The 21,261-nt window shown below is 43.6% G+C and overlaps 1 protein-coding gene across 11 annotated transcripts in view; it reads left to right on the top strand.

Moving 5' to 3' along the window:
- Positions 1-21,261, top strand: part of HERC1 (HECT and RLD domain containing E3 ubiquitin protein ligase family member 1) — a 111,804-nt gene that overhangs the window by 85,610 nt on the left and 4,933 nt on the right. For 9 of the 11 annotated variants that reach the window (XM_053365929.1, XM_053365925.1, XM_053365928.1 and 6 more), the window contains 21 exons: positions 695-822; positions 2,510-2,710; positions 3,451-3,581; positions 4,438-4,637; positions 5,369-5,477; positions 5,886-6,032; positions 6,256-6,357; positions 7,492-7,665; positions 8,589-8,882; positions 9,815-9,880; positions 11,354-11,479; positions 12,004-12,142; positions 12,731-12,912; positions 13,739-13,894; positions 14,621-14,743; positions 15,862-15,964; positions 17,185-17,354; positions 17,886-18,024; positions 18,422-18,591; positions 19,376-19,566; positions 19,840-20,005. In XM_053365929.1, the coding sequence (XP_053221904.1) occupies positions 695-822; positions 2,510-2,710; positions 3,451-3,581; positions 4,438-4,637; positions 5,369-5,477; positions 5,886-6,032; positions 6,256-6,357; positions 7,492-7,665; positions 8,589-8,882; positions 9,815-9,880; positions 11,354-11,479; positions 12,004-12,142; positions 12,731-12,912; positions 13,739-13,894; positions 14,621-14,743; positions 15,862-15,964; positions 17,185-17,354; positions 17,886-18,024; positions 18,422-18,591; positions 19,376-19,566; positions 19,840-20,005 (3,217 nt within the window). The remainder of the gene's footprint in view (positions 1-694; positions 823-2,509; positions 2,711-3,450; positions 3,582-4,437; positions 4,638-5,368; positions 5,478-5,885; positions 6,033-6,255; positions 6,358-7,491; positions 7,666-8,588; positions 8,883-9,814; positions 9,881-11,353; positions 11,480-12,003; positions 12,143-12,730; positions 12,913-13,738; positions 13,895-14,620; positions 14,744-15,861; positions 15,965-17,184; positions 17,355-17,885; positions 18,025-18,421; positions 18,592-19,375; positions 19,567-19,839; positions 20,006-21,261) is intronic. The other 2 variants (XM_053365931.1, XM_053365926.1) reach the window with 1 other exon arrangement.

Below are 21,261 nucleotides of genomic sequence, written 5' to 3'. Positions count from 1 at the left end.
AGAGGGATTGTAAAACAGGGAAACTGGCTTGGCTTTATCGCAGACTGAAGCTCCTGGAGCCTTAATAACAGGATGCAAGCTTAGAACAGTATTTATATCTCAGTTTGGGAAGTGATGACCGTACTTGCATTAGGATTTATTGAATGCCCTACCATGCCATAAAATACCCCATAGGCAGGTGATAGGGCATTCCCACCAGTCCCAACCAGGGCTTTTTTCAGCTGGAGCTCACTGGAACTCAGTTCCGGCACCTCTCAGGTGGATTCTGGCAACTTCCAGGTGGGCTCCATTGCCATTCTAAGAGAACAAGGAAGGCGTTCATGGTGAGTTCCAGCACCTCTTTTTCTAGAAAAATAGTCCCAAGCAACATAACCAGTGGTCAGGTATGATGGGAGCTGCAGCCTGACAAAATATGTACAAGTTTATTGTCCCTAAACCATAAGTTTATTATCCCTGCTGTAGCTTTTACAATAGATGGGTTTAAGTTTTGCACGAATAATAGTGTCTGGAGTGGAGCTTCATTTATACCCGTTCCAAAATGATTTTGCTGTTAAGGTATGATCAAAGCTGGACCAATGATTGAGAGCCACTTATTGTATGGCTTACATAGAGTGATCTGTTTGAGAAACTGACTTGTTTCAAATATGCCTTACCTTCTACGTTCCTCTAACTGAAAGCTAAAATTATATTGCAGGGAAGGGGACGAAGAGGAGAACTTGGGGTCACCTAGCGATCCTAGCTTATCACTTGCCTGTTGGAGTGTCAGTGGCAAGTACCTGGCTGGAGCCCTGGAGAAGATGGTGAACATATGGCAAGTTAATGGTATGAGCCACATAAAACTGAATGTTGCATACCTGTCATCAGAAGGAGCCAGCCTCATTGTGGTGGGGTAGAATGTAACTTGATTATAGAACTGGCCTGATACACATCTCTGCCAGAGTGGAACAGCAAATGGAATAAAACAAAGGTGCATATTACCCAAAGCTGAACAAGTTATTATGGTGCCCGAGGGCTGAAATCCCATAAGCACCTCTTTCTCGGGAATAGAAATACAATCATAAATATAAAAGTAATAGTGACATCCAAAGTGAGCTGCCTGAGGCAACCACCTCCTTCTGTCTAATGGTAGGGCTGGTCCTGCTTGATCACATAGTGGCAAGAGTAGTTTGTCTTTAAAAGCAAAGTAATCATTCTGTGTACTTTGTGGGCCAATAATACCAGATGTGTAGCACCACTTGCTTTCTGATTAATTTAGGTATCTAGCGCATGATTAATAGGTATCGTTCATTTAAAAATCCATATAATTTTAAACTCCCCCGGAATCCATGGGCCACTTTACACTTTGTACTTTTGAATGTTTAGACATCTAAGATTTTGAAGTCTTATATAAAAAAGCTGGGATTGGCAGCAGCTGCTTCTTCAGCAACAGTGGTTTTTAAAATTAACCCTTTATCAGGAAGAATTTTACAGAAAAAAGTGTTCACTCTTGAGGTTGCAAAGCTCAGCACTTGGTCTCCTCTCTATTTAAATCTCCCTTTGCGTAGAGATTTTCAAAAGGGATACATGACAAATCTGAAGACTCATGAATTGTTCAGGCTGTTTATGTTAGCCAGATTTAATATGTTTCCCTCAGTGATAGTAAGAGGAAGATATTTAGCTCTCCCAGAATCAGAGTGTATCTGCAAATGTAGTAAACAGGAACCTGATATTTTGGAGCATATTTTCTTTTCTTGTGATTTTGGCATTTATGCCTGAAGACAATTATTAGAGGCCTTACAACTCAACAGGCTCAATTCTATGCTACCCATGGTTCAGGACCTGCTCTCAGACAGGAATGATCAAATTACTTTAATAGTGGCTGAATTTTTGAGTGCTGTCCTTGTAGAAAGACTGGGCCATTATAAAGAGATTTAGTGGTTCTTAATTGATCGGTGATGTGGTAGTGTTGTATTGTATTATTTATGCAAATTGATTTTTTCTGGAGTTAAAGATCTGACTGAGACAAACCTTGTTATGTTGAGCTCGTATTTTGCACAATTTGTATACAGTGTCTGTTTGATAATGTGTGGTTTGCTATGCCTAATAAAGGATTTTAAATAAAATTAACCTTTGCTTGGAACAGCAGCTGAGAGAAAGAGGATAAATAACTGAAGATGGGTTCACAGTTGGGTTGAAACATGCTAGAACTTCTGTTGGGCTCATCTGGGGTGGGGGCAAACCTTCAAGACACCTGCAGGGGGAAGCTTTTGGGATCCCCAGCCACAAGCATCCTCAACCAGCAGCAAACTAAAGTCTGTCCTCCTGCTGTGTAAAAGAGCCTTTGAATGGGCTATCTGATAGCTTGTACAATCACAGGTTAAAATTACCAGAGTGCTTTGGCAGTGCCTAGCTGGGGAGAATGCTACAGAAGTGACAGTGCTGCTCTTGGATGTGTTTTCATCTTTTGGGATTATGGAAATCAGTGGGTATTAAAATATAGAGAAAAATTAGGCGCATGTTACTTTCTTAGGAGGAAAAGGACTCTTGGATGTTCAGCCACATTGGGTGTCTGCTCTAGCATGGCCAGAAGAAGGACCAGCTGCAACATGGACAGGAGAAGCTCCAGAATCACTCCTTGTAGGTCGTATGGATGGATCTCTTGGACTTATTGAAGTTTTAGATGTTTCTGCCATGCACAGAATTGAATTGGAACACTGCTACAGAAAGGATGGTAAGTAGCTGCTGCTGATATGTTGTAAGGTGGTTATTTAAAAAAAATAATGTTGCGTTTTAAAGCTTAGAATGCTTTGGAAGGCTTGTCTTGAGAGTTAATCACAAGCTTCAGTTAACCTTCAGTTAAAACCATAATCTGCATGGTTTTATGCCAGCTAGTGGTTATGCCAGCTAGTGTTTTGGAATAATCTGATTTGTGGTTAACTCTGGTTTGCATTGGTGCCCTTTTCAAGGTTAATGCTGGGAAGGATGAGTTGCTTACGATAGGCGAAAGGGATAGAGCACATGTCCTCAAGGCCAGTTGCTGTTCTGAAAATCATGACTTGCAAGGAGCCAGCCTGAACTTGATCTCTGTTTCTCACTCATGTCATTCATGAAGGCCACGCCTGATGGATTTATGTTCTTTAATGCCCTATGGTGTGCAATATGCTCAGCTCTGAACATTTATGACTACCTATTAAAGAAAAATGTGGACATTTGTTTCCATATCTGTGAAAAAAACCTGATGTGCTTAGTAAGTCTTAGTCCTTGATTTTGAAAATTTCTTGGCACTTAGAAGTCTTGAAGTAAATTGTGTAGCACAATTGGAAGTGATAGGTATTATCAGAAGAGCGCACTCACTCACGTCCCCCTACGCTTTATTCAGCTTTGCTCTTGTTTTCTCCAGTACAAAGAAGTTTAATTAAAATTCTGCAAATTATAACTTGCTTATCCATATTTTCCTCTTTGTTTCCTTAGTGTCTGTTACTTGCCTTGCATGGTTTAGTGAAGACAAACCTTTTGCAATAGGCTATGTGGATGGAAAGTTGCTGATAGGCATGAAAGAGCCACTCGATAAAGGAGGAATTGTTTTAGTGGATGCACACAAGGTAAAGCCAGGCATTATCATCACCCTGCTTCCCCCAGAAAAATTCTTGAGAATTGAAATAAACTTTAAGTTTATGTGCACAAGTCTGAGACAACTCTTTCAAAAGGCCAGCCTGTACTCTTAAGGGAAATCATTGCTCACTCTGAAATTGCATTGCATTCTAATTGCTGTTAGGTTATTAAAATTACTTTATTACTTAGTGACACAGATATAAAGTCATGTCTTCCTCTGTCATTAAGGTCACCAGTTAAAGTAGTGGTCCTTTGCATTATTTGTCATTTAATTTTTGATGACTTTTTAAATGATCTTTGTGAAGCAAAGTATAAGTACCCCTAAGTACAACTGCTAGCGGCCAGAGAGCAGGGAAAGAATAGGGAATCATCTTAGGAGCAAAGATGCCATTTCTGTATTTGTGGGCCCTTGCAGTGTTTTCACAGGGGAGGCGGCAAATTCACCAATCTGGAGTCTGTCATATACCTTCGCCCTGGACCTAGAGAAGCATTTCCAATTGCTCTTGCTTCTTAGAAGTTAGCTTCCCCATCTATCTATTTAAACAGGGGGAGTTATTTTTTTCAAATGGGTTTATTTCGTTAGCATTCGTGCCATGTAAAGATGCCGTATTTCAAAAAGTAAAAATCAGGACACCGCAAAAGTTGTTGAACTTTTTTAAGACAAACAAACCCCAAAGTTTACAAAAATGATTTCTTGTGATTGCCAAAGATCCAGGACAAGGCTCTGCCTTCCGGAAATGCCCCCCAGACATCACTTCCTTTCAAATCCTTGTAATGTCTGGGAAATCCCAGATGTATGGCAGCCCTACTACAGTGTGTTTCCTTCTTGCTCCTCCAATTCTTCAGGACACCATTGTCAGCATGAAATGGGATCCAACTGGCAAGATGCTCATGACTTGTGCCAAGGAAGAGTCTGTCAAGCTCTGGGGTTACATGGGGAGCTGCTGGCGACAGCTGCACTTGCTTTCCCACCAGGCTGTTGTGAATACCATAGCCTGGTGCAGCCTTCTAGGGAAAGGCCCCAAACCACAGCTCCTGCTGGCTACGTAAGTTGACCTTTTGCTTTTAATTCTTCGGTTCATCTTTGTACTGGCTGATAATCCTTTTCAGTAGTTCAGGCTTATATTATCCATAAACAAAAACAGGCCTGCTTTTTGATGGATTTCTAGGACATTCCCCCCTGCATTTACTCGTTTTAAAAATAGTTATTATTTAAGCCCAAATGGATGAACTCTGTATTGCCTCTGTTTTGTTTTGTTTTTAAATTCCAAATAGAGTCCCTTCCAAATCTATGATTCTGTATATTGCAAGGGGTTGGACTAGATGACCCTTGGGGTCCCTTCACTCTATGGTTCTATGATTCTGTGATTCTAAATGGTTCTGCATTATTTCTGTTAAATATAAAAGTACAAAATGGCATCATAGTGTCAGAATTTTGGACACAATGTTCACAGTTTTACCATCTCCTCCCAGTACCTGTGTCAGTTTCTGTAGTAGAACCCATCCTCTGGATGTACTTTCCCCCCACATACTCAAAGCAGGCACCAGATCAAAGGAGAGACAAGCTTCATCTCTTTGTTCCCCTCTGCTGTGGACTCCTGTCTTCTGCCATCTTTGTAATATAGGGAAAGTTCTGAGAAGGCAGTTTGCAAGATTTCCGGGGACTGAAAAGCAAAACCTTTAGTGCAAACATGATTATATTGTTAACCAACTTGCCCTACTTTGTTGACTGATAAATTGTGGCCCTTCAATGTTGCTTTTCTTAATTTTTATTTAGAGGATGCCAGAATGGTTTGCTTTGTGTTTGGACTGTTCCTCAAGATGAGCTACTGCATTCCAGTCTGCGTTGTTCAGAAGGATGGTGGGATGAGGAAGCCAATGGCAAGGTAAAGAGGACCATAGGTAGCAAGGAATCTAGATCCTTCCCTTCCTTGTTAGAAGGAGTGTGGTCCTGAAAGCAACAATATCTGATTTAGGGAGCCATCTGTCTTGGGGTGACAGAGGCAAAATAGACCTAGATTGTGCTGATGATTGGGAGTGAACAAACAATTCACTCTTATTTGTCTGTAATAGTTAAAAATACTTGCTCAGCATGTTCTCAATATTTATTCCTAGCAAGGTGTCCATAAATACACCCACTACGTCTAATTTATGTTTGTTGAAGAAACTGCTGTGTTTCCAAATATTTTTGGGTGGGTAGGGATGGAGCTGCAGAAGGTAAGTGCAGAGTAGTAAAATCGTTTGATGTATTTTTTAATACAAAATATGCCCTAATGATGGTATTTAATTTCTAGGATGCATACAGGAAAGTAGCTGAAACGAAGTGCATCTATCAGCTGAAAGGGCATATCACGCCTGTTCGGACAGTGGCCTTCAGTTCTGATGGACTAACCTTGGTATCAGGTGGACTTGGTGGGCTTGTGAACATTTGGTCTTTACGGGTAAGCAAACACTATTTAAGGAAATGTAAAGCTTGCTTTCATTCATTGTAGTCATGTTGTTGCTCTTTTAGGGTTCCTGCATAGGCACACAAGTTTGCACTTACCCTAAAGATTAGGAAATATTTAAAAGTTATTTTACTGATGACCTGAATGTAGCCACGAGAGAACAATTAGCTGGGCTTAAGTAATCAGCTTTTGTGGGTTTATCCTGTCTTTCCTTTAGGATGGATCTGTTTTACAGAGTGTTGTGATAGGTTCTGGAGCCATTCAGACAACCGTATGGATCCCTGAGGTTGGAGTAGCTGCTTGTTCTAGTAGATCAAAGGTATTTTTCATCTTGTTTGAATGGAATTCTGAATGCCCATCTTCTCTCCTCTGTGGGTTTGGGCTAGCCCAAGTTTTTAATCCATGCCTTCACTGTGTGTGCTCAGTCCTGTGGGTGACCAAGTGTGCCATCCTAGTGACAGCTGTGAACTTGAATCAAGCAATGAACTAAACTTGTTTCTCAGCCAGTATCTCATAAAAGTTTGTACAGGAATTACTGGCAGTGTACAGTAATGGACAGCTGATTTCAGGCTTGCTACATGGAATAGTTAGTCTAAATTTGCACATAATGAAGAATCTGGCAGTAGGGCTGATGCACCTTCTCCTCCTCCAAAACACCTGCGGAGACTTGCTTTTGTCTTGCCTGACAAATAATGAAATTTGTAATTTCTAACCACTGGTGGAGCAAATACAATTGGAAATAGTAACATAGTAATTAATGTTTTCTTCTAGTAGAAGAAGGCTGTTTTCCATATTGTTAATATAGTCTATATTAACAGATTATCAACACATTAGAGCATCATTATATTGCAATATATAATAATCTCCTTAATGGCAAGCACTACAGGGGGAATCTGTGTTACTTAAATGCAACAAGAAGCCTTGTGGTACCTTAAAAACTTACCAAGTTGCATTTCTACGCTCATTTACTTGGGAATAAGCCCCATTGAACTCCATGGGACTCACTTCTGAATGGAGATGTATAGGATTGTGCTGCAAGGCTGCAATCCTAAATATACTTACTAGGGAGTGTAAGCTCCATTGAACACAGTGGACCTTACTTGTGAGAAAACATGCTGAGGACTCTGCTGTTTCAAACTAAAAGTTCGTGCATCTGGCAAAATGGACTGTTGCCAATGAAACCTCTGCTACAGAATAAATGTTTTGTCTGTAAGGTAGATACCGCAAGACTCTTTGTTGTTTACCCTCAGTGGATTAAAAATAACAGATACATTAAAGAAGGGAGAAAAGGGAGGGGAATGCTTGCAATTAGCAACATAAAATTGGTGATGAAATACAAATAATTATAGTAAACAAAACCAGATTTATATCAAGCTTCTATCTGTTTGTAAAAGCTAAGCAAGCTGTTTTTCTCCTTTCTTTCCTGAATTGGACATATTTGAATTTTGTTCAGGATGTGTTGGTGGTGAATTGCACATCAGAATGGATCTCTTCCAACCATATCCTTGCAACCTGTAGGACTGCTTTGAAACAACAGGGGATTCTTGGGTTAAACATGGCTCCCTGCATGAGGGCCTTCCTAGAGCGTCTGCCCATAATGCTTCAGGAACAGTATGCTTATGAAAAGGTAAGAGGAAGACTTGAATAAGGTGACATGTTAGTAATTCAAGAAAGCTGCACAGTGCTGTTTAACTGTGCATAGTGCTTAACAAAACATTTTTAACACAAGATGTGAGCAGAAATGCTTATCTTACCTTGCATGAAATAATATGTCCCACACACTTCTGGTTCTCCAGTATTTGTTTAAGAAATGAAAAGAGAGCCTTGAAATTAATATTCTCTGGCATTGTTGGGATATGGGCAAAATATTTGACCAATTTTATCTTGCTTTTTGGCAGAATAACTTCCTTTGTATAACGCTTGATTTCATAAGAGTTTCATTAAGCTGATGGAAGTTAGATTGTGTGTAGGTTGATTGTATCAATCCGTAAGATGTCATCTTATGACCATTTGAATCCTTTTCCTAAGAAGATGTTTGGAAAGAATTGAGGGAACATGGAGAGTGAGGGAACTTCATTATTGGTGTGATATTAGTTGTGGAGTGTGTGTGTGTCCCCAAGAAGGCCTGATAATTCATTGAACTGAGCCTGTATTCATTGTTGGACTCAGAAATGAGAAATGAGAACACAAAGACGTACTTAAAACTGGTTAAATGACCCCAGCAACCTTCACACAGTCAACTTTCAAATGAATATGTTGGTTGCATACAATGTAGTCCTAAATTAAAGTCACAGAGCAATATAGCTGGCAAAGTGTTCTCTGGCAAAACATTGTTGTTCTAGAGAAGGCATAAGCAGGTTGCTGGTGACGTTGTTGCACAATGGATTGTACCATCTGTTGTGCTGTGAGTTTTTGCTAGTGGACAGTAACTCCTAAAAGTCAGAGGTGGTGGTGGCAGCAGGAGGAGAAAACCAGTGAGTGAGTACCAGGTGGATTAGATTGACTAACCCACTCCAGGACTTTGTAAATGTTGGCTTTCCTCTTTTATAGCCCCATGTAGTTTGTGGAGACCAGCTTGTTCATAGTCCATATATGCAATGCTTAGCTTCGCTGGCCGTGGGGCTTCACCTGGATCAGCTCCTGTGCAGCCCACCAGTCCCACCTCATCACCAGACCTGCCTCCCCGATCCTCTGACCTGGAACCCAACAGAGTGGGCCTGGTTGGAGTGCTTCTCGACGACAATTAAAGCTGCCGAGGCGCTGGCCAGAGGAGCCACTTTTCCAGAGTCTTTTACGGTCCCAGATCTGGAGCCTGTACCAGAGGATGAACTAGTCCTTCTTATGGTAAGATATGCAGGTTGGTGGTGTGACAAAACTTACAAATATCAGTGGAGCACTTGCCAGGGTTGGGCAGAGAGAGTTAGTACTGTTTCCGTGGCACCAAAACAGTAGCACACCTGCCTCCCCACTTATGCTTAGAATAAATTTTCAGGGCAATATCACCCAAAACAACCCCAGCTTTGTGCCTAATAATAATCATAATCATAATAATAAATACTTTAATTATCCAAGTGCCTGACATATTGAGATGCTTTTAAGAGCCCTTTATGACAGGTCAGTATTATCATTTCTCTGTTGACGATAAGGATGCTTGAGGAATTTGATTATTGAGAATTTGTATATGAACTGTCAGGATCTGAAGGAAGGATGGGATCCTGCTGCTAATATTATTCACTCACTCACTCACTCATTCTTCCTTTTCAGACACTCCTCTCTCTCCATTCCAGAAAACAAGTTATATAGCAGTGCTTCTCAAACAATTGAAGTGGAATCCACCTGTAAACTTGCATAAACATTTGGGATCCACTTGTAAGCTAATCCCACACTTACAAACCCAAAATTGGCTGGTTGATTGGCTTGCACCACAGCCAAGTCTAGCAGCTCTCTCAATGGCTACCTCAGCTAGCCCACCCATGCTCAGTGTAAAATGGTGTGTGTGTGGGGGGGGGGCTGGCTCAGCGAGTAGCATCCTTGACTGGAAGTTTAAAAGTATTTGTGCATGCCCTGATGCTTCCAGTTCTTGCAAAGAAAAAAGCTCATCATTGTGCAGCCCACCCAGGAATACGTTGGGACCTACCACAGTTTGAGAAGCACCATTTGGTAGCTTTTGAAACATAAAGAAATTACTCCTCTGACAGAGAGAGAAGAACTGCCCTGGAAGGATGGAGAACAGCTTATGCATTTAGCCTCAATATAATTCATTTCATGTTTTGTAGGATAACTGCAAATGGATCAATGGGATGGATGAGCAGATTATGTCCTGGGCAACATCACGGCCTGAGGTTAGTATAGTGAATGGTGTGTTTAAGCAGCCCAATGTGGTGATCCCTTTCTCTGATAGGCATCCATTTGAGAGTTTATGTCCTGTGCTTTTCAAGATGGGAACATGTGACCAGGTCATCTGAATGCAGTCTCCCTCTCTTGGCATTTCCTTTAGTTCAGTCCCTGCCTTCGCCCAAAGCAAGTGTTACTCCTCTCCTCTCTTCATTTGTGCTCAGGTTGCTTTCTGCCTTTTTCCACTTTAGCTTCCATGTCCACCTCCCTCCCCCTGTTGTATTTCTGTCTCTCTCAAAAATAAATAGTTTGTTCCTCCGCCCCCTCACCAGCATAAGTGAAATGGCTCTGACTGGCAGCCAGTCTAGTAAGCTTGTATGCCAAAAAAGCACAGTACGTCAATGTCGTTAATCAAAAGGCTTCCAAACAGCCTTCAGGTGCCGGAGCAGCTTTCTCTGAGTGTCCGCTCCATGTCAAATCAAGCAGCTCCAGTTCAGTGTTTCTTATCAGAAGCAGATAAGGCTGCCCCTACCAAACCCTACCATTGTTGGGAGCGGGGTGCCTAACATATGGCAAGGAACAATCCCACCAAGTAAAATAGACTCTTGCTGGAGCATGTTTTCCTGCCAGACTATGAAAAGATGACACCTCCATTGTCTTTGACAGAAAACAAAAACAAACTTCGAACTGCCCAGCAAACGATACTGATATTGAATGATAGGGAAGCTTCTGAAAACCCTTTCTCAGATCAGCCCTTGGCCTGGGTCTTGATCAGTATAAACTCACATCACCATGTTTTATTGATACTGCTGTTTTTACTAAGGACTCTTTTGCTAATGTGGAAATCTTATTATGCTCTAAGCTTGGCCACAGACTTAACTGAAGGAAGAACCAAGACAAGGAAACCATTCAAATCACCTCGTCACATGTCCCTACCTTGGGTGAATCACATCCACATGTCAACCAATAAAGGTCATTGTCAGGGAACTGCCATTGGCTCAGGGACGAAAGGGGAAAGGGCGGATGGATTACAGAGAGCCCCCAAAGATCGTGGGAAGCAGCACTTCCTCAGCAGAGGAAGGAAGCCACGGCTCTAGTGGGGAGGAGATGCAGGGCTCAGAGGATGCAAGGCACCTTGCCTGAGCAAAGCGGGGAGGAGGGAGGTTCTCCTTTACCCAAGCCTTCCTTGCGCAGTAGGCTTTCACGCAGAGAGGGGAGGTGTAGACTGGGGGCCAGGAGACTACTCTGCTGGGGAAGATTTAAGGACCGCCCACTCTCAGATTCTGCCAGTGAATGAGCAAGACATGGAATAGAGGCGCTCTGCATCGTAAAGGTTTTTAGCACCAATAATAAAGCTTTAGAACAGACCAGTGAGGCATCTTGCCTGATTGCTCTCGAGCAACCACCCAATACCCTTAACAGTCATTCACAATAAGTAACCAGTAATCCATTCTGAAAATCTCTCTTACGTTGATCCTCAGGACTGGCACCTTGGTGGAAAATGTGACGTGTACCTGTGGGGAGCCGGGAGGCACGGGCAGCTAGCTGAGGCTGGACGCAATGTCATGGTGCCTGTGTCAGCACCATCATTCTCACAAGCTCAACAGGTAAACCAGAAGCCTTTCCTTACCACTTTTTGAGGGAGAGTGGGAGGAGGCGTTATGTCTGCCTGTGCTTTCCATAAATGGCTGGAGTGGCTGTTGGAGCATATTTGACACAACAGCAGGAAAGTTCTGCAAAGCAAAATAACCTCAAAGCATACAAGCCACCTTTTTCATAAACAAGGAAGCTCTAGAAACTAGGCTGTGCTGATGCCTAAGTCTGTAAGAGCCAATAAAAAGTTACTTGGGTGCACAATTCAGGTTTCTAAGAGTAGGCTTTAGTGCTGCCCTGTTCCCTCACATGTTTACAAGGTGTGGTTATTATATCCTGCAACAGCGGGGGGGGGGGTTGGACTAGATGTGCTCTGAGGTCCTTTCCAAATATGATTTTAATGCTGCTTATGGTCAATGTGTGAATTAGGAACAGATCAGCTTAATGTCTTTGTGCTTGTGGCTGTTTAGTGGTGGATGGGATCTTTTTTGTTTTGTTTTTTAAATTATGTATTTTCCATTTTCCTTAATTGCATTAGGTCATTTGTGGCCAGAACTGTACGTTTGTGATTCAAGCTAATGGAACAGTCTTGGCTTGTGGAGAAGGAAGTTATGGTCGGCTGGGACAAGGGAACTCAGATGATCTTCACGTCCTCACTGTTATTTCAGCATTGCAAGGTGAGTAGGAAAAAATATATCCACTGAATGGGGGACATAACCCATTATTCACTAATTTGATGAGACTGAGATGGTTTCACTTTTCGTTGGGACACCAGCATTTCATTTTGGGAGCTTAATAGGCAGCAATATGATTTATAGGTTTATTTTAACAAAATCCATTGAGCACTTTGTCAGTATCACAAATTTGACAAATCAGTTCTGTTTTGCTTGTTGTTGAGATACGTTACAAAGCCTAATTGCTGATATCAAGATCAAGTAAAACTACGTATAATGCCGAAATAATAATAATCACTTTCTTAGGTGCTCAAAGCATTTTTCATGCACTTTTACAACAACATTAGGTGGTAGTCCCCTAATGTTACACAATAGGGAAAATGGGCTGGGGGGGGGCGGGAACGCAAATAGGCTCACAGGCCTAGCTGGGGCTGATAGGAGTTGCGGTCATTTGGCTGATAGGAGTTGCGGTGCAAAACATCAGAAGGGCACCAGGTTGCTGAATGCTGCTGTGCCTTATTTGGTCATTTGGCTCAACAAGCTGCTTATGCTTTGGGATAATTCTGACACTTTTTCCTTCTTGTGCTGTAGGTTTTGTTGTGACCCAGCTGGTGACATCTTGCGGATCTGATGGGCATTCCATGGCTTTGACAGAGAGTGGTGAAGTCTTCAGCTGGGGGGATGGAGATTATGGCAAACTGGGCCACGGAAACAGTGACCGGCAGCGCCGACCCAGACAAATAGAGGCTTTGCAAGGAGAAGAAGTGGTGCAGGTTTGAGGCAACAGTTATTTCTCCCTAGTTTTAAAGTAGATTAGATGTCGCATCGACTCAATTGCTCTTTTAGGCATTAATGGAGTCTTTAATCTGAATTCAGGCCCATTGGGTAATGAGTCAAGATTTCCTTTTACCTGGTTGGGATAGAACCAGGTGTGTTATCCCTTCCACAGGCTGACAACTGAAAGCTGCACTCCACTTCTCAATCTTCTCTCAGCAATTCTTTCCTTACTGTTTTCATGTTGGTGGCAGCCAGTAAGTGGGCTAGGACAGAGAAATGCACCACGTGATTATGTCAGAACATGGTAATCGTGCCTAAACATCAAGCACACATCAAGCCTGCTACATTGTAGTAAGGCAGAATATTTGCATGTAGAACCTGAGCCCACACTTGCTGAGAGTGGAAACCACTTTGTTCCAATATGTTCATAAGCCACCTTATGCAGGTCCCATGCCAATGAGCTACTGCCTCTCACCCCCCAAAAAAACTATAACAGATGGGCCAAAAGTTAAAATGCAGTCCTGGAATTGAGAAATGTATCCATAAGATACATTCTCCAAAGGTTTGAGTCAGTAAGTAGAAAAGACGTTTTCTAAATCTGAGAAAAGGCTTTACAGCTAAAGACAATGAGTGCCGTGGGTGAAGGCTACAAATCCATCACCTTCCTTTTCTTGAAGCCCTGAGGCCATGTGTTCTGTTGGAAATAACATATTTGTATACTGTTGCAGACCCTGTTTCTAAATATTTCTGGATATATTCATAAATAAAAAGGACATTCACCATAAGATCTTCTGATTCACTCTCCCCTCCCCTGTCCCCTAGATGTCCTGTGGCTTCAAGCATTCAGCTGTGGTGACTGCAGATGGCAAACTGTTTACCTTTGGAAATGGGGATTACGGCCGACTTGGATTAGGAAACACATCCAACAAGAAGCTTCCTGAAAGAGTGACAGCACTAGAAGGCTATCAGATAGGAGAGGTCAGGCTTGATTTGCATTCATGTGTATAACTGCACTCTCAGATTAGGTCACAGTCCCACAGGCACTTCTACTTTACAGGCTGGAATTTGAAGGAGGAAATTCCTGCCCAACCATGTTCCCATATTTTAACGTTAGGTAGTTCAAAGCACGTGTACAGGCAGCAACAATCCACTACTAGCCTGCCCCCCCAAAAAACTCTACACGTGTAGTAGCTCACATTTCTACCTCCACCTTTGTGTACAAGGTGCTTTGAGATCAGAATATGGCCACCAGCACTCCCTGAAGGAATGTTGGTGTGTCTTGGTTGAGATACTCAGCTGCTCTGAGGATTCCAATATCTGTAGGGTCAGCAGCATCAGCATTTGCCTAGCCTTTTTAAAATGCTGCTGTTTCCACAGTGACTAGGTTGCAGAGCAGCTGCCCTGGAGCTTTTGAGGCAGCCCTCTCTACCGTCCTGGGGGTAGGCCTTATGTGCCTGATGTCTTGTGGCATAGTTAGGCCATTGATGTCACGTCCTCCCACGTCCTCACTTTGGTGCCTGCTGCAGTTCATTCTCCCCTGTGGCCCTGGTTGTGGCGTCATCACTACTCCTGCTGAAAGTAGGCTGGGGAAGAACCTGCTACAGCAATATTCCTAAAACCTCTTCCCAAAACAGCTGTTAGTTGAGACTTCTTGTTTTTGTTTTCGGTAGAAACCTAATTACAAGTTTAACTCTTCAATACTAGGTTGCCTGTGGGCTAAACCACACCATAGTAGTGTCCACAGATGGCTCAATGGTTTGGGCTTTTGGTGATGGTGACTACGGGAAGCTGGGCTTGGGAAACTCAACTGCAAAATCCTCACCACAGGTTAGCATCCTCTGTGTAATTTCTCCCATAATATCTCTAAAAGCATGCTCTGAATACACACCAATACTTTTCTTTCTGCATGTCTTTTTGTTATAGCAATAGAACTTGTTGATTTGCATTTACCTGCCTTGGATCTCAAAGTGGGACGTTCAAATGAGTAACCCTGGCTAATATCTGAGCGTCTGTATGTTGACCCAGAAGTCAATCTGCTGAATGTAACAGGGCTTGCTTCCAAAGAAAACTCATTTTGTTGACAAAGTTAATTTAACAAACACAAGTTTAAAAGGCATTTAGGGTGGTGATAACTTAATCTGCACATAAGACAACAAAAACTAAAATACAGTGTTGGTTAACAGTAGTTTATATCTGCAACATCCATTAATCCTTACCCCAGAACCATAAAATCAAGTTCAGTATCTGAGACCTCGGCCTGCCATTGCAGAGTCATGCGTATGCATCCCAGATTAAACATGCAAACAAAAACAAATACTGAAGCTATAGTGTTATTAAATTTATTACCCACCCTTCTCTAGCAGGTTCCAGGGTGTGTTGCAACAATTTAGAATTCAGTATTTAAAACAATTAAAATATACTAGTCACAGGAACAGGGTGAATGGATTCTGAAAACACATATCTAAGGTATCAAAGGTCTGCATAAAATCATCCATTGGAAGCTATACAGTGAAGGTGCTAGATCCACCTCTGAGGGAGCGGTACTCACAAGCTAGAGTCTTCTCCCCCTGCTCATTTCAGGGGAGTGCAACCTTGCCCAGAACAGGGTCTCCAGACCTTGGCACACATAATACCTCTGTCTTCTGAGCATTCAGGTTTTGTTTTAGTAGTTTTGAGATTAGGATAATGCAACTTAATCGCTTTTGCATGCAAAGCAGTTCTGTTTCCATTGGGCAGAAGGATATACTTGTATGATGCTGGAATTTTAAAATGAATTGAGATTGAATTGCAGTGTGCCCTGTAAGGTGGTTTATAAAGATTGTAATAAATAAATTAAATTTCTGTTTGAGTAGTACTGTCTGCTTGTCTGGTTTTTGTTATGTTTTTTCACTGTGGATCTGTTATTAAAGTATGGCAGTAATTTACCTTTTAATCTTTTTTCATAGAAAGTAGATATTCTATGTGGAATTGGAATAAAAAAGGTTGCCTGTGGGACCCAGTTTTCAGTTGCATTGACGAAAGACGGGCATGTCTATACATTTGGCCAAGGTAAGCTTAGTTGGCGCTTACTCAATACTGCAAACTTTCCATGCACTTCAGAGCACTCATCCTCCCATAGCCCATCATTGACTAATTGATTGATTGATTGTACTGCCCTTCATCCAAGGATCACAGGGCTTAGAAGTCACAGGGTGGTCTGCCTGGAAAGAGATGTTATGCCATTGTAAGAAAGTGATTGTCAAACCTTCTCAAATGGATTTTAGCCTCAAAATTAAACAATGTGTTGTGTGTTAAACTGGCTCGCTTAATGATAAAGCATTCAGAAAATTCTTCAGGACATCATCTGAGCACAAATTGGGTGGGATTTGCAGTCTCTTTGGAGACACTTACCGCACATGCACATTAGATCACAACAGGCATTTGCTCTGCCAGTGTCACACACTGCTTTTTCAAGATAGAAGCAAAGGACCTGCCCTGCAATCTAGCTCTCTCAAGGGTGGCAGCAGCGTGCAGGTGATGAACAGGGTCAGAGTCACCCCACACTGTTTCTATCACCTATTCCCTCCATTAGTATATGCACAAACACACAAAGATCCATTCCTCCTCTCCCTACCCCCCCCCCCACATAAAAAGGCCATGTGCTCCTTTTTGCTGCCTGAGGGAAATGGCAATATGACCTACCCCCACCCCACATACAGAATCCCACATACACACTGGCACTCAGACATCAACAGTGGGAATGGGATGTCCTCCTTCATTGTACCTGAGGGCAGCAGGCTGGCTGAGGGGGCTCAGAGAAGGTTAGCTGGGGGGAGCCAGGGGTGATATGGGGGCTGCTGCCTCTCTTGACATCTACTGCTTGAGGCTGTGGTCTTACTCTGCCTAATGGCAGGGCCAGTCCTGATCAAACAGCATGGAGAAGACTGGGAGGCAAGGATGCGTGTACCAGTTTGGAGTCCAAACCTCAGAGTTCGGTGGCTAAAGCATCTTTCTGAGGGATACTGCTGCTGGGGATTCTGTGATCAGCTTTCTTTGCTTTCAAGCTTGCTTGCTGTTCCTCTCTCCTCTCTCTTTCTCTGGTGGTGGTCAGATATGGAAGTTGCACTGAGACAGGAGAAACTTGGGGGAGGCAGGGCAAGGATAGTGGGGTTGAGGAGAGGCTGCAGACTGGGATCTGACCAGAGGCCCACAGTTCTCTCTTTCTGCTTTTGCCCTTTGAAGTCCCTCTTGTTTCCTGTGACACATGACCAGATTTTGTACTGTTCCAGACCGGCTGATCGGCTTGCCAGAAGGGAGAGCCCGCAACCACAACCGTCCACAGCAAGTTCCAGCTTTGTCAGGAGTCTTCATTGAAGATGTCGCTGTTGGAGCAGAACACACTCTTGCTCTCTCTGCCTCTGGGGACGTCTATGCCTGGGGAAGCAACTCGGAAGGGCAGGTCTGTGGAAGGAGAAGAGTCTAATTTTTACCACCAAAAGTTTGCCTTTTCTGCTATTTGAATGAAAAGAGCAAAATACAGGCAACTCCCTATTTGCACAGGGGTTGTGTTCTGGGTCATTGTGTGCATTGGTGGAGCGCGCCTAAGCCTGCCCCAGAGCTGTTCCACCGCTGCCCCATTCCTCCCCCTTTTGAGGCCCAAAACTGCTCATGTACCAGCAGTCACGCAGCAATTGAACACGCACAAAACAGTCTATGTTCAGTTAAACATTCTTTCATTTTAGATTACTGTCCCTACTTTCTGCATGGTGAGATTAAGGAACGGTCCCAGGTATATGAGCCTTTGCTTCCTCCACCTTTCACCAAACACACAATCTAATGCCTGAACCAGGATACACATTTATTTGAATGTAGCATCTCCCTATCCACCTGCTCCCAGTCCAGAACTCCAACTGTGTATTGACAGCTCTTCTGCATGCATTAGATGGTTACATAAGTCCTCCTCCTCTCCAAATCTCTTCCTGGTGTCTAGCTTGGACTGGGCCATACCAACCACATCCGGGAGCCAACTCTGATTACCTTCTTGCAAGGGAAGAGCATCCGGCAGATTTCAGCAGGGCGATGCCACAGTGCCGCATGGACAGCTCCACCTGTTCCACCACGAGCTCCAGGTAAAGAAGGATGCTGAGGCTGGGAGTGAACCTGACAGCCAAGGACTGTACTGGCCATTTCCCTGCAGTGCCAATCCCAGGTTGGGGGGCAAAGCAATATTTACATGAGTCCTGATTCTTCTGTTTAAAATCCTTCAGACTTTTGATGCTGACAGAGGAGCAGGATGGGATAGCACCAATTAGTGGTAATTTACACAACCAATATGATTTATGAGCAATAATATTGTGTCATATTTTGACAAAAAGGTGCTTTCATGCACTTTGTTGTCCTTTCCCCTCTGAAGATCCACCAGTGCCATTTTGTTGGCATTACAGGCCTGTCAGAAATGGTTGTATGTGCACAAGGCCTTTGAGGCTGCAGGATCACACACGTCCCTTCTCTTAATTCCGATGGCAGGTGTCTCAGTGCCTTTGCAGCTTGGCTTGCCAGATGCCATCCCGCCTCAGTATGGGGCGCTGAAGGAAGTGAGCATCCACACCGTAAGGGCAAGACTGCGGCTGCTGTACCATTTCTCAGACCTCATGTACTCCTCATGGAGGCTGCTGAATCTCAGTCCCAATAACCAGGTAAAGTTCCGTAATTTATAACCTTGTCACAGGTGTATTCTTAAGCTTATAAAATCTCACTCCAATAAAACCTTAGTTACACTGCTTCATAATCTCTTCTGTATAGTAATCTTTTTAGCAGCTAGTCATCCCACTCACACCTCCCTAAACGAACGAGCTAATCCATTGGGCAGCTTGCAAGCTCTGCTTAGTGTGATTGGGGGCTGTGAAGGTGCACAGTTGTGTTGTCTCTTGCACAACCTCAGCTCACATCATGAAAGCTCATATAGGCAAACCTTCTATGGATTGTGCTTTTTGGTGTCAAAGCCAAGTCTTGAAGTGTCAATATCTTTAAATGCTTTTGCTTAAATATATAAATGGAAAGTGAGGCTTGGAAATAAATTACACCTACGCAACGTTTCTAAGGAGGTCACCATAATTACAATGGAAGGTGGGGGAGAGAGAAGTCAAGTGCAATTCAGCCCCCCCACCCTCAGGATTCTTGTCCAGAGAGGCTGGTCTGCCCAGTCCCAGAAGCACTTTGCCTCATACGCCATAGAGGAAAACTGGCTGCAGGCTGAGCTAAGGGGCTAAGCTGGGGGCGGGGAGCCCCCTTCCTGCAACTTGCTGTTTGGTTTGCCAGTATTGTGAAGGGGATGTTTGCTGTGTGTGGCTCCTGCAGTGGTGTCTCTTTCAGGAGCAGCAGGGACTCCAGCCCAGTCCGCTGTTCTGAGGGAGGGAGGTTGGCCGGCAGGCAGGCAAGGAAGGAAGCACTGGGGCTGGAGAGCCTGTTGACCTCAAGCAGGTGGTCCTCCTTTTCTTACAGAACAGCACATCCCATTACAATGCTGGGACATGGGGTATTGTTCAAGGGCAACTGAGGCCGCTACTTGCACCGAGAGTTTACACCCTCCCTATGGTCCGCTCCATTGGAAAAACCATGGTTCAGGGGAAAAACTATGGGCCACAGATAACCGTCAAAAGGATCTCAACAAGGTCAGGCTGCATTTTTCTTTCTTTCTTTCTGGTGTTGTAGGAGGGACCCAGTCAGCATGTAACACTATGCAAAACCATGGCTTAGGGCAACTGGGCAAACGTGGGTGCCCAGAGCAAAGACGGCAGCTACTTCTCTTCCCTCTGGTCATGCTGCTACCCTACCCCAAGCAAAGTCATGGTTTAGCTTAGCCTCATATCTGAATCAGTGCTTGTAGTTTTTGTTTTCCTCCAAGCAAGTTTGGTTGAAGTTAACAGATTTTTTTTCCCCCCCAGAGGTCGGAAATGTAAGCCTATTTTTGTTCAAATCGCAAGGCAAGTTGTGAAGCTGAATGCATCGGACCTTCGCCTGCCCTCTCGTGCCTGGAAAGTGAAATTAGTGGGGGAAGGTGCTGATGATGCAGGTGGTGTCTTCGATGACACAATTACTGAAATGTGCCAGGTATTTGATTTTCAATAGAGTTTTAAATGGTTTCAGTTTCTTCCTCAAAATCTTATCTCCTGCACATGTGTCCTTGGCCTGATCAAAATTCTGATTTAAATGCCAGCCTGTTTTGGAATGGAAATGGGTTTGTTGAGTTGGAAGGTGATATTATAGTCCAGCATTTTTTACTTATGGCAGGATTCTGAAATGTGTGAAGTGAGGGTATTTTGCAGGTTAACAAATTGGTAGATATAGATCTAATAAAAAGTATGGCAGTCTATGATAAGAGGACCTTCCATGGGACTGAAAGCAGCCAGGCTGTGATAATGTTGGCCAGTCAGGTAGCAGAAATGTGTCTCCCATGTTCTTGCATACTACTCTGTGGCGTCCCCACGAGGGGGCAGGTATGGCTTGCTTCTCGGTGGGATCTGCCCTCCTCATAACCAGGGACACCTGCACTTATTCAAATAAGGTGCTTCTGGAAACTCCATAATCTCTGCAACTGGCCATTTGCATATAGAGGCTCCCTGCCCTGTTTGTTTACCAGAAATAGGTGACTGTTCAGCAGGGCTATGCACAGATTCCCAGATCTGCCCTGTTGCTCCCTGGAACAAGCTGATTAGCTCAGGGCCACCTTGGGGGCCACCCACCCCAAATCTGTCCCTGAAAGGGGGCAGGCCAATGATTTTTAAAAAGATTTTAAACCCAATTTCAACATAGTTAAAATGAGGTTTTAAAAAGGTCAGGTGGGGTGCACCAGCACCATGTGGGATCCAATACTCCTACAGAATAATCAATATTGTTAAAGGCAGCAAAGAGAAACACAGAGAGATCTTACTTGAGGAGACCACATGGCCCCATCCCAGAGAAGTGTGCTTCTGCAGCTCTGGCTCACATCCATGAGAACTTCCTTGTTGGATTTTGCTCCTTGTAAATTCTGGCTTCTTGTGGGTGCAGCAAGCGTTTTCCCAGCCAGAAAAATACTTTGTATTGACCCTGTCTATTGTGGACCTTAAAAAGGTAAAGGGTAAAGTGACCCCTGACCATTAGGTCCAGTCGTGGCCGACTCTGGGGTTGCGGCGCTCATCTCGCTTTACTGGCCAAGGGAGCCGGCATACAGCTTCCGGGTCATGTGGCCAGCATGACTAAGCCGCTTCTGGCGAACCAGAGCAGCACACGGAAACGCCGTTTACCTTCCCGCTGGAGCAGTACCTATTTATCTACTTGCACTTTGATGTGCTTTGGAACTGCTAGGATGGCAGGAGCAGGGACCA

The sequence above is a fragment of the Podarcis raffonei genome, chromosome 14 (genome assembly GCF_027172205.1).
Source record: "Podarcis raffonei isolate rPodRaf1 chromosome 14, rPodRaf1.pri, whole genome shotgun sequence".
Lineage (NCBI taxonomy): Eukaryota > Metazoa > Chordata > Lepidosauria > Squamata > Lacertidae > Podarcis > Podarcis raffonei.
Note: the sequence above shows the minus strand (reverse complement) of the source record. Positions and strands in the feature narration are given on the sequence as shown.